At 41.9% G+C, this 14,061-nt stretch overlaps 1 protein-coding gene across 4 annotated transcripts in view; it reads right to left on the bottom strand.

Annotated features, from left to right (window-relative positions):
- The window catches only part of ABHD2 (abhydrolase domain containing 2), a 118,701-nt gene that overhangs the window by 38,470 nt on the left and 66,170 nt on the right, over positions 1 to 14,061 (bottom strand). For all 4 annotated transcript variants that reach the window (XM_023187204.2, XM_023187206.1, XM_023187205.1 and 1 more), the window contains 2 exons: positions 13,703 to 13,878; positions 10,344 to 10,511 (listed from right to left, as the gene is read on the bottom strand). In XM_023187204.2, coding sequence (XP_023042972.1) covers positions 10,344 to 10,511; positions 13,703 to 13,878 — 344 coding nt within the window. The remainder of the gene's footprint in view (positions 1 to 10,343; positions 10,512 to 13,702; positions 13,879 to 14,061) is intronic.

The following is a 14,061-nucleotide window of genomic DNA, read 5'->3' as shown; positions in this document are numbered from 1 at the left end:
TCAAGAGTTTAGAAATAAGGGCAGGGCCCACTTCTTCCCTGTTTAAACTCACAGGAAAAAGCAATTTAAATATTCAAGGCCATTTTCAATGCCAAATGCCCCAGCTTGGTGTTTTGGTGGGAGATGGGTGCTAAGATCTTAGGAGGCTCATGATCCTAAGGGACTCAGGTCTTGAACTCCTACCCTCAAGCTATCCTCCTGCCTTAGTCTCCTAAGTAGCTGAGATTACAGCTGCATGCTACCTCGCTTGGCACAGTAAGAAATTTAAGACAGTTTGGTAAACTTTACTCTGTGAGTGTTCTTCATGTTTATTTTTACTCAGGTTAGCTAATGTCTTTATCAAAAGAGACATATTTAATATTTTCCAGTTTAAAGAATTTATGAACTATACAAAAGTAAGTGGTGAGGAATTAAAAAAAAATAAACATTTTTTAGAAGGTTAAAATGTAACATGTACTACAGTGAAAACATCTTTCCAGTACTGATTTTAAGGGCTGGCTCTGAATATAGAAGCCAGTCGCTTTGAGCTGGAGGCGTGTGGCCCAAACAGATTTGGCCAGGAGGCTAATACTGAAGGTTGTCCAGTTGGAAAGCAAGCATTGCATACTGCAGAATAATCACCACAGATGACATCCCTGTACACAGAGCTGTAACTCAGACTCACCTCAAAGAAGGAAGAATTTTATGCTCAACACGAGCAGGTTCTTAAACTGGTCCTTGCAGAAATTCCAAAGTTCACATGAGGTATGAAGTGGATGCAAAGGCAAGGCCGTTTAACAGTTCAAGTAAATGTTTGCCTTTTCTCCTCTAAGGTGGCTCACAGAAAACACAAAGTTAGAGTGAAGGGCCAATGAAGATGATAATCAGTATTGTTTACTGGTATTTGCTGGACTCTAGGCCACTCACTTTTATATTATTGCCCTTTTTTTTTTTTTTTTTTAAGACGGTCAGTCTCTGTCGCCTAGGCTGGAGTGCAGTGGCGTGATCTTGGCTCACTGCACTCCCGGGCTCAAGCGCTTCTCCTGCCTTCGCCTCCCGAGTAGCTGGGATTACAGGTGTGCATCATCACACCTGGCTTTTTGTATTTTTAGTAGAGACGAGGTTTCACCATGTTCTACCAGGCTTGTCTTGAACTCCTGGGCTCAAGTGATCCACCTGCCTGGGCCTCCCAAAGTGCTGGGATTACAGGTGTGAGCCACCGTGCTGGGCCTTATTGCCAAATTTCGTAACAGCCTTTCTCAGCTTTCTCGACCAGGCAGTCAAACCCTCAGCTGTTGGACTCTAAAGCACAGCTTATCTCCCTATCCAGGCCTTTCCTGACCATCTCTCTCTAAGTGATACACTAGATGGAGGAGATTAACACACAATAATATAAAAATTAAAAATGCAGATCTGGTCCCTGTCTGTGAAAAGGTTGCTGTTGGTAAATATTCCTTTTGGACAAACCTAGCCAATAAGCTTAGACTGATTGTGACTGTGCACCCTCCTTCCCCAACTAGATGGTGAGAGTTCCTCATAGACTGGAATCTTCCTGAAGGCAGGGACTCGAACTCACACCTGTATTCCCACTGCAGAGGCTGGCCCCAACACTGTCTGGAGGATGCTGGATGAACAAAAGATCAAAGACCAAACCCACAGGCCCAATTCTGTGGCTCTGAGATGCTCTTGGATGCTCTTTTGCCTTAAACCTAAAATGTATCTGACTGGGAACTAGTTCCTCACTCCTTAGTCTGTTACACGGAGAGGAAATGGAGCCTGTTGTTTAGGAGCATGGATTCTAGGACTAGACTGTGAGACTGCCTGTGTTTGAAGCCTGGGCTGCCCACTCATTAACTCTGTGATTTGGAGCAAGTTAGTCATCCTTGCTGGGCCTCAGTTTCCTCACCTGTAAAAGGGGGGTGACTGATTTAATATATCCTACAAAGTACTCAGAACAGTGCCTGGCACACAGCAAATGCTATGTAAGTGATAGGTATCAGTAAGAACAGTAATGACACTACCACCAAAGTGAGGAAAAAGTCTTTTTAAATACTGAAACATCACCCCTGCTCCTCTGTATTCTAATGAAGAGTATCCTAAATAGGAAATGAACACTACCAGAGGTGGTATTGAGTTGGGGTTAAGAGTCACACTGATTGAAGGCTGGTTCTGCCACTCACTAGTCGCATGACTCAGGGCAAGGTACTTAACCTCCCTAAGCCTGTGAAGTGGGGATACTAATTAAAACCTACCTTTGAGGAGTAAGGATCAAGTGACGTAAAATGAAAGCACATGCCTGGCACTCATTAGAGTGAGATAAATGGTAACTGCTGTCATGAAGGATTTTCCTTAATGAATTTATCTTTCAAAGGCAGCACGAAGGGTTCTAAGTCACAAGAATGCGTAATTATCCATTTAGGAAATTCTGTGCAAGGCAGATCTGTTTTCAACAATTTCTAATCACATTTGCAAAGCTTATGTGGTTTGGAACAGAATTGGGTTGATAAACGGGAAAAGATCCTTTATAATTTTCTCAGAGAGATCCGAGGCAGGTGCATAACAGGAAGAGAAGAATATAGAGTTTCATGTTAATGCCCTCTTTAGTTTTCTTCTGGTCAAGATCACAGTTGCAAAAAGCCCAAAGGATATTCACAGTGACTTGAATGCCTGACATCTGCTCAAAAGAAAGGCAATTTGCCTAACGGAAAACTCACATGTAGGGCACAATGGTTTGGGATGTACTAGTTTGTAAAGTATCATCTTACATCCACAAACTGTCAGTTCCCATCTCAGTAGGCATTCAGTAACAGTGATGCAGTGAGTGCTTTTTATCATCCAAGCAAGATTCTAGGCACTGGGGAGCTACAGCAGGGAGCGCAAAAAACTGCCTGCTCTCGGGGAGTGAACTTTTCGGATGGAGAGACAGATAACAGACATATAAACAAATAATTTCACAGATTATGAAAACAAATCCTTAATTTCAAATCTTAAGTGCCCTGAAGAAAGTAAGGAAGGGCATTAGATAATGACTGGGTTTTGGGGTGGGGCAACTTTAGATGGGGGAGAGGAGTCAAGTAAGGGCTCTCTCAGAGGGTGACATTTTTGTTGAGTCCTGGATGACAAGGAGAAGCCAAGTGAAGACCACAAAAGGGCCTTCCAAATAGAACTTGGGCAGTCCTGGGATTAGCAGGCCCTGGAGTGCAGTGCCTGGAATTTCCATATACTCAGGGTGGGAACAGGGGGCCTGATGGTGGACTGCAGTATGTCCTGGGGATCCAGAGAACTCCCCCAATGTCACATCCAGTGATCCCACCTGGAAGAGAGGCTTACTTGGTTGGGGACCTGTTAAAAATGCGGGAAAGGAGATTGAAAAGCGGCATAAGAGATCTATCAGCCAATTGGAATATATGGACCTGACTTGGATCCTAAATTGAACAAACGAATCAAAACGGAAAAAAGCAGAAAGACAATGGGGAAATTAAATTGCTCTTGAGGAATACTGTTTTAAGTGTTTCCGTTGCGATGATGCCCCTGTGCTTCTGTTATATTATGGGCTGAATGGTGTCGCCCCCAAGATTCATATGCTGAAGTCCTAACCCCCAGTACCTCAGAATGTGACTATATTAGAAGATAAGGCTTTTCAAGATGTAATTAAGCCAAAATATGGTTGTTAGGGTGGGCCCTAATGCAGGATGACTGGTGTCCTTTCAAGAAGAGATTAGGACACAGAGAGATATCAGACAGAGACACAGGTGACTGTAGTGTCAATCCACAGCAAGAAAACAGTCATCTACAAGCCAAGAAGAGAGGTATCAGAAGAAACCAACCCTGCTGACCCCTTGATCTCGGACTTCTAGGCCCCAGAACTGTGAGAAAATAAATTGCTCTTGTATAAGCCACTCCCACTGTAGTACTTTGTTATGGCAGTCCTAACAAATGAAGACAGTTTACAAAGAGCCTGTGTATCTTAGTGATATACACTGGAAACAGTCACAGGTGAAACTGGACAGGCTGTCTGGGGCTTGCTTCAAAATAATCTTTGAGGCTGGGCGCAGTGGCTCACGCCTGTAATCCCAGCACTTTGGGAGGCCAAGGTGAGTGGATCATCTGAGGTCAGGAGTTTGAGACCAGCCTGGCCAACATAGTGAAACCCTGTCTCTACTAAAAATATAAAAATTAGCTGGGTGTGGTGGTGGGTGCTTATAATCACAGCTACTAGGGAGGCTGAGGCAGGAGAATCACTTGAACCCGGGAGGCAGAGGTTGCAGTGAGCTGAGATTATACCACTGCACTCTAGCCTGGGCGACAGAGTGAGACCTTGTGTCAATAAATAAAACAAAACAAAACAAAACAATCTTTGAGAGGGGATGCAAGAAGGGAGTAGTTTATAAAGCAAACAAGATCGGCCATGAGTTGAACAATTGTTGAGGTTGGGTAAAGGGTACACTGGGGTTTATTCTACTATTCTCCCTACTTCTGCACATTGTCTGTAATAAAAAGTAAAAAAGCAAAAATAGAAAAATAAAACTAAAGAGGGAACAAGGAATAAAACCTATTATCTGTGGCTCTGAAAAACCTTGGCTGTACCTTAGACCCCCCAAGAGCTAAGCCACTGGCACTGGTATTTAAGAGCTCCTGTGGGGAATTCTAATGTTGACAACAAACTGACCTACACAAAGAGAACTAGAAGTTCTTTTAGGTAGAAATAAAGGAAGACTTGAAGGAAAAGGTCATGCTCCTGGATGAGAAAAGTAAGTATTATAAATTTTTCTACATTAATTTATAAATTAAAGTTCCCCTTCAGAAATTGTGATAAGCTGTGCGAGAGTTCACCACCAATAACTACTTTCCACCTCTAGGAAGGATGCATCTCCCCTACCCCACTGAGGTTAGGATTGGTCATGTAGTGTACTTTGACCAATAAATTGTGATCAGGAGTGACCTCTGTCATTTCTGAGCAGAAGCTTCAAGAGCCACACTGTTCCTACCCTTGGGAAATGTTTCAGCAGGTAGATGCTCTGTGGGCCTGGTTCCTTGAGTGAGGACCATAACAATGGAGACAGAGGCCCCTCAGCTAAGCCATAATGAATGGATAGTATGGACAGAAACAATTGTTTTAAACCACTGAGATCCAAGTTGTTAGCTTCCACAGCATAATCTAGTCCATCTTGACTAATACAAAAACTCAACATGGAACCTGATACAATAATTCTGTTCAAATTAAAAAAATAGGTAGGGAGACAAGAGCATACTCTGAAAGAGCCATGAGTCAGGGCTGGTACCATCAGATATCAGGCCATATTGCAAGGCAACAATAATTAAAAACTGAGAACAGTACTGGGTGTAGAAACAAAAGTTGACAAAGATCTTTGTACTATAGTACAGAAAGCCCACACATCAACAGCTAACACACTTACATGAGGACATGATTAACTATGATAAAACGTTTCCGGTTCTAGCATGTTAACTGTGGACCTACCTCAATTGACCAGTCAAAAGTAACAAACATGGGCTTTGCTCTAATGTGTTAGGCCACCTTTGGTGAAGGATTGCTCCTTTTCCACCAGCCCAGGAAAAAGTTTATTAAAAACATTATTTTAAACTAAAATTACATCAATAGCACCTAACAAAACAATAGCGCTTTCTCTCTCTAGGCTCTGTGGAGCTACCAAAGATGTTTTAATTTTTACATTTCAACAAAGCATCCAAATTTGGGATTTCTGATCTTTTTAATGTCATATTTGGTTGATCTTATCCTCCAATGGTTAAAAGAAATTATTAACAAGTAAAACATGCACTGATAAACACAAAAAAAACAAATAGTATGGCTAGAAGAAAACACTCATTTTTTTTTTCTAGGTAACCTGTCTTTCTAGAACATTTCTAAAGTATAATAAACTACAGAAATTTGCTTCTAAAATTCTGATGAAATAAAATGTAACAACACCATCCACAGATTAAAGGAGATAGTTAATTTTCAAAACCGGGGGCCTGAAGCTCTCCCCTGATGGATTCACCTCATCTCCAAGGGTTTTCCATGCTCACAGGCAGCTCCTCAGCTCAAACATAGAGTGCTCTTAAGGCAGCCGTGAAGGCTGCTCTTCTGCATGGGTTGCCCTTCCATAGCCCACTCCCCTGTCTATAAACTCCAACTGTTTACAAGTGCCTCCATTCAGGAGCTCATCTTTGAGGACCCCGCTCTAATGCCTTTCCTGGGAGAATTCTTCCTCCCACAATTTGACTCCTCGCCCACAGATCCAGGCTGGTTTCTCCATGCTGCTGCAGCATATTCACCAGGCCTGCTAGATTAGTCCACTCATCATGCTGTATTGTAATTCTTTTTTTTTTTTTTTGAGACGGAGTCTTGTTGTGTCACCCAGGTTGAAGCGCCGTGGTGTGATCTTGGCTCACTGCAACCTCCGCCTCCTAGGTTCAAGTGATTCTCCTGTCGCAGGCGTCCAAGTAGCTGGAAGCTACCACGCCCAGCTAATTTTTGTATTTGTAGTAGACACGGGTTTCACCACGTTGGCCAGGCTGATCTCAAACTCCTGATCTCAGGTAATCTGCCTGCCTCAGCCTCCCAAAGAGCTGGGATTACAGGTGTGAGCCACCGTGCCCAGCCCTGTATTGTAATTCTTTAACGATATTCGCATCTCCCCGGCAGAACACATCTTATTTATCTGGGTCACAAAGAGCATGGTTAATCTCTCACCAACATGAATATACCTTCAAGTATTTGAATAAGAATAAACCTGGCTGGCATGGTGGCTTACGTCTGTAATCCCAGCACTTTGGGAGGGCAAAGCGGGTGGATTGCTTGAGCTCAGGAGTTTGAGACCAGCCTGGACAATATAGTGAGACCTTGTCTCTACAAAAAATTAAAAAATGAGGTGGGAAGTTCGCTTGAGTTTGGGAGGTTGAAGCTGCAATGAGCCATGATTATACCACTTCACTCCCTCCTGGGTGACAGAGTGAGACTCTGCCTCAAAAACAAACAAACAAAAAAAAAACAAAAATAATGAACCTAACATACAATAAATGTTTACTATATGTTAATCAACTGCCTACCAAGTCCTCAGTAACCCACATTTAATTGTCTCTCCACCTTACTGCAGCTGAAGAATCTGGAACTGAGTTTAAGAAACTGCTCGAGCTACACAGCATCAGTGGCAGTGCTGGGGCATTGGATCCAGAGCCTGTCTCCTGACCCAGGTACTCGCTGGGAGCAAAGCCTTCACTTAACCTATTCCTCTCTGCTGCTTCGGCTGCTGGACTCCCCTGACCTGGTGTGGTAACACCTTCCAATCTGGTCTCTCTGGCCTACAGCCGCACAATACAGCACTCTGGGCCTGGGAGGCCTAGACCATACAGACCCAGTTACTGTGCTATCGCTGAGATGATTCTGGCAGCCAGATCCAGGCTCCTCTCTTAGCTCTTCTACTTACTGGCTCTGTGCCCTTGCCCAAATCACTTAACCTCTCTGTGCCTCAGTTTTTTCATCAGAATTTTATGGTCCCATGGGTTGCTGTGGAGAGATTGTGCCTACATGTGACATCAGCACTGTGTCTGGTGCACATTAAGTGTTCTCACTGACATTTCTCGTATTATTGTTGGCACACTGTACTGTTAGTGCTCCCAAATCTCCATCCTGGCCCTGCAGCCAAGCCATGCCTCCCCATCTTCTACTTGTATAGACAATCTATATATCCAAGCACAAGACCTTACCATTATTCCCCATTGTTTTCTTTGTGCTTGATTTGGCCTATTTCTGACTTTTGGGTCCAATTCTGTCTACCACACACTCACTATTCCCCATGTGCCTGTGCTGTCTGTAAATCTGGATATTCACTTATATTTTCTTTTCTTTTCTTTCTTTTTTTTTTTTTTTGAGACAGAGTCTCGCTCTGTCACCCAGGCTGAAGTGCAGTGGCCTGATCTCAGCTCACTGCAAGCTTCACCTCCTGGGTTCAGGCCATTCTCCTGCCTCAGCTTCTCGAGTAGCTGGGACTACAGGCACCTGCCACCATGCCCAGCTACTTTTTTGTATTTTTAGTAGAGGCGGGGTTTCACCATGTTAGCCAGGATGGTCTCGATCTCCTGACCTCGTGATCTGCCCACCTTGGCCTCCCAAAGTGCTGGGATTACAGGTGTGAGCCACTGCACTCGGCCGAATTCACGTATATTTTCAAGCTACTGACCAAACTGCTGAACAGAACAGAGTCTGTAAAATGGGTATCTTCAGTTTTGGGTGTGAATACAGAAGAGGAAATGAATTCAGGGCACCCAGAACCCTGCTTGGCACAAAGCAGGTGTACCTGTTCATGCTTCCATACCTATGACCTTCTCTTACAGTGCCCTTGCATGTTACCATTGGCAATGTAACTGGAATGATCTTGCTGGAGGTCAATCTGACAAGATGTACAAATATGCAAAAAAAAGTTGACCCCTCAATTTTACTGGGAATTTACTCTAAGGTCATTAAAGAGAAAATAATTCTATGTACGAGATACAGTATTTATAGCATTGTTATTTAAAATGGTGAAAACCTTTAAATAATCCATATGTCCTACAAAGATAAATGGCTAAATAAACTATAACGGAGTAGTAACAGTAATGTGGCTCTTAAAAAGATTAAACATCTTTATGTTGGTGAATATAAAGTTATTTAAATAAATTACCATAGATATACATGCTATGACTGCAATAAATAAAAACTATGTATACATTGATAAAGACAGAAGGGTAGTTTGAAGAAATAGAAAATTACAGTTATGGTGAGATGACAGATATGTTTATATGTGCATACATAATCTAAAGAAAGAGCTAATAAGAATCAAGACAAGCAGTCCAGAAGCCAAAACCTTAGTTAAAACAGGATTATTATTATTATTTTTTTTTCAGACAGAGTGTTGCTCTCTTGCCCAGGCTGGAGTGTAGTGGTGTGATCTCTGCCTCCCGGGTTCAAGTGATCCTCATGCCTCAGCCTCCTGAATAGCTGGGATTACAGGCGTGTGCCAGCTAATTTTTATATTTTTAGTAGAGATAGGGTTTTGCCATGATGTCCAGGCTTGCCTCGAACTCCTGGCCTCAAGTGATCCACTTGCCTCAGCCTCCCAAAGTGCACTATTTATGGTGAAGGGTTGGTTTTGAAAATGTCTGCTAAGATACTTTTGAAAAAGACAATAAAAAGGCTGGGCGTGGTGGCTCATGCCTGTAATCCCAGCACTTTGGGAGGCCAAGGTGGGCAGGCCATGAGGTCAGGAGATTGAGACCATCCTGGCTAACACGGTGAAACCCTGCCTCTACTAAAAATACAAAAAAATTAGCTGGGCATGGTGGCAGGTGCCTGTAGTCCTAGCTACTTGGGAGGCTGAGGCAGGAAAACATAGTGAACCCGGGAGGCAGAGCTTGCAGTGAGCTGAGATTGCGCCACTGCACTCCAGCCTGGGTGACAGAGCAAGACTCTGTCTCAAAAAAAAAAAAAAGATAATAAAAATTAATTACTAGAGAAGGGATTACAAGCATGAGCCACCACACCCGGCCCAGCTAACACACAATTTTAATTCAAATCAAGAAGCATTTTTCATTTGCCGGCTGGGTGCAGTGGCTCATGCTGTAATCCCAGCACTTTGGGAGGCCGAGGCGGGTGGATCATGAGGTCAGGAGATCGAGACTATCCTGGCTAACACGGTGAAACCCTGTCTCTACTAAAAATACAAAAAATTAGCGGGACATGGTGGCACACGCCTGTAATCCCAGCTACTCGGGAGGCTGAGGCAGGAGAATGGCATGGACCCAGGAGGGTGATCAGAGATCATGCCACTGCACTCCAGCCTGGGCGACAAAGGGAGACTCTGTCTCAAAAAAAAAAGAAGCATTTGTCTAAATACGGGATCTAGTTCCTGTTCCCCAGGAACCTAAAATCCAGTGGGCTGCTACTGTGCCAGGCTCCCTTCCCACTGACATTCACATGCCTCATCACACCCTTGCCCACCAGTCACAAGAGTCCTGATGAATAAGCATCATAATAGCACAGTCCTGAAGGGCATGAGCTCTGCTCCCCGATCTACCTGGCTCCCAGCCCTGCTGTGACTCTTACTAGCTAGGGGACCTTGGGCAAGACTTTCCCCTGTAAGCTTCAGTTTCTGCCTCTGTGAGGGTGGTTACAGTGCCCATCTCAAAGGCTGGTGTGAGGTGTGGCATCATCAATGCCCAGTACAAGTTTGCTGTTGATATAACCGTGTGACCTACCATCTCTTACAGATGGGCATAGGTTTAAAATTTAAAAAAAAAAGAAACAAGGCAGAAGCAGAAGTAGCAGCACACTTGCAGAAAAAGGGAGGACTCCACTTAGCCATGCTTACCATAGGTGAACATGCGTGGCGAGGTCAGTTCAATGTTGGGCAGGGCACCCAGGTGGTTCAGCACGGCACACCGATAGCCATTTTTCTGGGCGTAGTCAACGAAAGTGCGGATGTACTGCTTCTCGCTGTGATTGGCAATTCCAGGACAGATGACCATGGTGATATCATCTACAGGGTAGAGAAAGAGATCCTGATGTATCCAAGAAATGTGACATGATAAACGGACACAATTACACTTCACTGGCCTAGAAAACAGGGGGAGGGAATTCAACATACATCTTTCACTCAGTTCTCTGGGGAAGAATTTTTCCCTTCTAGCTGGAGCTGTCTATATCAGTGTTTCTCAAGCTATTTATAGTGAAGGGTTGATTTTGAAAATATCCAGTAAGTCATGAACAGATACTTTTGAAAAAGACAATAAAAGTTAATTACTAAAAAAATTAAATGAAAAACATATAAACCTCAATTTTCTACTATAAGATTCAACAAATATAAAATTACTCTGTCACATTGCTATAGAAGTTCCTGAACATTATTCTTAATTTCTGTAAGAAATTCTATATGAATGAATGAATGAATGAATGAATGAATGAAAAAATAAAAAGTGGTATTTGCACAGACCCTTTGACCCAGCAATTTTACTTTCAGTTATTTATCCTACAGAGGTAATTGTACATATGTAAAATAATATATATGTATTAGGTTGTGTTCAATCATGCAATACATATCCTTTTGCATATGACTGAACACAATCTAAATGCCCAGAAATAGGGGTCTGGTTGGATAAATTATTGCCTATGTAAGTGATGAAATATTATGAAGCCCTTAAAAATAATGAGACTTTTTTATATACACTGATGTGGCAAGCTCTTCCATAAATTAAGTGAAAAAAATGCTAAATGCAGAAAGGGGTTACAATAATGCTGCCTTTTGTGTGGAGAGAAAAAGATACCTATATTTATAAATGCATCCACTATCTTTGGAATCACACACAAGAACCTTGGGAGTGGGTAGCATTGAGCAGGGGTAGGGATGGAGAGTAGAGGACAGAAAGTGAGATACTTTCTCTGTATACTGTCAGTACCTTGTGAACTTTCTATCATGAGTATGAATTGCCTACTTAAAAGTATGAATATATACTTTTATTTAAAAGAAAAGAGGTGCTTAGGTCATTAAATTTGATTATAATTTTTGTTCAAATTAAGATTTTTAAAATTTACAAATTCTTAATGTTGGTAGGGAAGTGTGAATTAGTAAGCAATTGTCCAATATGCATAAAGAACCTTAAAAATTTTGTAAATTGCTGGATGTAGTGACACATGTCTGTATTCCAACTATTTGTAAGGCTGAGGCAGGAGGATCACTTGAGCCCAATAGTTTAAGGCTGTAGAACATGATGACTGTATCTGTAAACAGTCACTGTACTCTAACCTGGGCAACACAGCAAGACTCCATCTCTTTATAAAATGTATAAGCTTTGACCTAGTAAATTCCAATTCTTGAAATCCTGCCTAAAATTTTCTGATGAAGGACGATATAATTATTGATAGTTACAAAGTTGTAAATAAGTTAAATGCCCAAACATAGAATGTTAAATTATAATATGACCACATTGTAGAATATTAAGCAATCGTTAAAATTGTGTTTTTGAAGACTTTTAGATTTTTAATGACATGGGAAAGTCTTTATAATATAATGTATGATAATTCAAATTTTGGAAAAACAATGCGTAGAACTATAAGAAAATGGAACAAAACATCAACAATATATGTTGGGTGACAAAATTACGGGTGATTCTTATTTTTTAAATGTATTATCCATATTTTCTAAAATGAGTACTTATTCCTTTTATAGTCAGAAAAAAAATCAGAAAAGGGGGAAAAGGGCTGTTTTTCTCAGAGTACGTCTTAGGTACAAATACTGCCTTCCCTGGAAGCACCTTTGTCAGTCATTTCTGGGGGCAGGAGTGATGGAAAAACATGAGCAAGTACAAGGAGGAATCACTGTTCTGCCCTTTTCAACTTCCCATGTTGGTCCTGGTAGGAAGAGCAGATGGTCAAACTAAACTTTGTGCTTTAGTGGTAGAAGAAGAAAAAGCATTAGAAATAAGGGAAAGAAAACATTTAACTGTTTTAAATAATATTTAAATAAATATAGGAAAAACCAGCTACAGATTTATAAACACAATGTGAACTCCTCATCTATTCATGTATTCATCCTTTCCATGACCGTTTATTAGAAGCCAGCTATTCTGGGCTCTGGGGATTCCTACATTCTAGCAGATAAATAATACACAACCACACAAATAGGTTTAGAGAGTAGAAGCTACCATGAAGAACTAAAGCAGGAAGGCGTGATGGATTTACTGAGAAGGAAACATTAGTTAGGGGAGTCAGAGACGGTCCCTCTGAGGAGGTGATATCAGAGCTGAGACCTGAATGACAAGGAGGAGGTAGCCACGAGAAGGTCTGGGGACCAGCATTCCAGGCAGAGGGAATATCAATTAAATCTTTGTCACCAGCTACTTAGCAGTTCTAACCACTTTAAATACCTAATATGTTTGCTGGAATTTACCCATAAATAAATACTGAGTTCCTATTTAAAAAAAAAAAAGCAAAAACAAAAAAAACTACGTGCTTTGGAATACTATATAATGCAAAAGACATGTTCACTTCTGGTAGAAATAGCATTCAAAAGGATGCTTGTACCTAACTCCACTTCCTCAAAAGTCTTCATTACGAAGCATTTTAGAATGAATGCTTATTGTATAGGCTAGATAGAACAATGCCAAATTCCAGCAGCAATGAAAATTTCAGTTATTTCTCAGAAATAGGTGTCCTATAGCATTGCATGATAGATATGACCTTAATGTGTCTTTTTGTCCAGGGAAACCTAAGCAAAGGGAACCTGAGAGCCTTTTTATCTACTGCTTATCCAACAAACGCCAGCCTATACTGCACCTCTGGGCTTCAGTTTCCTCATCAGTAAAGTAGGGATAGTAAATACCAGCCTCACAGCACTATTTGAGGATTAAATGAGATAACAGTATACACGAAGCATTGAGAATGGTCTGGCCTCTGTTGCTGTTATCAACTTACATCAAGCTTCTGTATTTCACAAGAGGATTCAAAACTATTCTACAATGAGTTCTGAAGAGCTTTACATGGTGACTGGCAAACACACGCTGAAGCTAACCTTTGCAGGCTGCTCCTAAGTGATACATCCCAGCAGACTTCCCAACAGCCCCCGATGCCATGGGCAGAGTGAGTGGCACGAGTATTCATACTGTGCTGTGCTCTCCACTGATTAGTGCTCCTTCTCCGAGTGATGGCCCAACCATACAATCTAAAGCAGCTCACCTCCAACACAGTGCTCAGCCAAGGGCTCGAAGAGGTCGAATGTAGAAGTGGCTCCATCAGACATAGTGATGAACTTTCGGTGCCCGTAAGGATGTGGTGACCTCACCCTTCCCATCTTCCCATACAAGGCTGTCTGGATGTGTCCACTTTTCCCCCAGATCAATGGTGGAATGTATCTAAAGAAAGGACAAGGGAGGTCAATTTTCTCTACATTCCTTGAGCAATGTTCTGAAAAATCTTTTAGCAAAAGTCTTTCAACCTATTTTTTTCCCGGCAAATTCTGCACACAAAGCATAAACATGAGGTTTTTATTACATTACATCCATACCATGATTTACCGCCTTTCCCCATTTACTAAT

Source organism: Piliocolobus tephrosceles, chromosome 6, assembly GCF_002776525.5.
Source record: "Piliocolobus tephrosceles isolate RC106 chromosome 6, ASM277652v3, whole genome shotgun sequence".
Taxonomy (NCBI): Eukaryota; Metazoa; Chordata; class Mammalia; order Primates; family Cercopithecidae; genus Piliocolobus; species Piliocolobus tephrosceles.
This window is presented reverse-complemented; position numbering and strand designations above follow the sequence as displayed.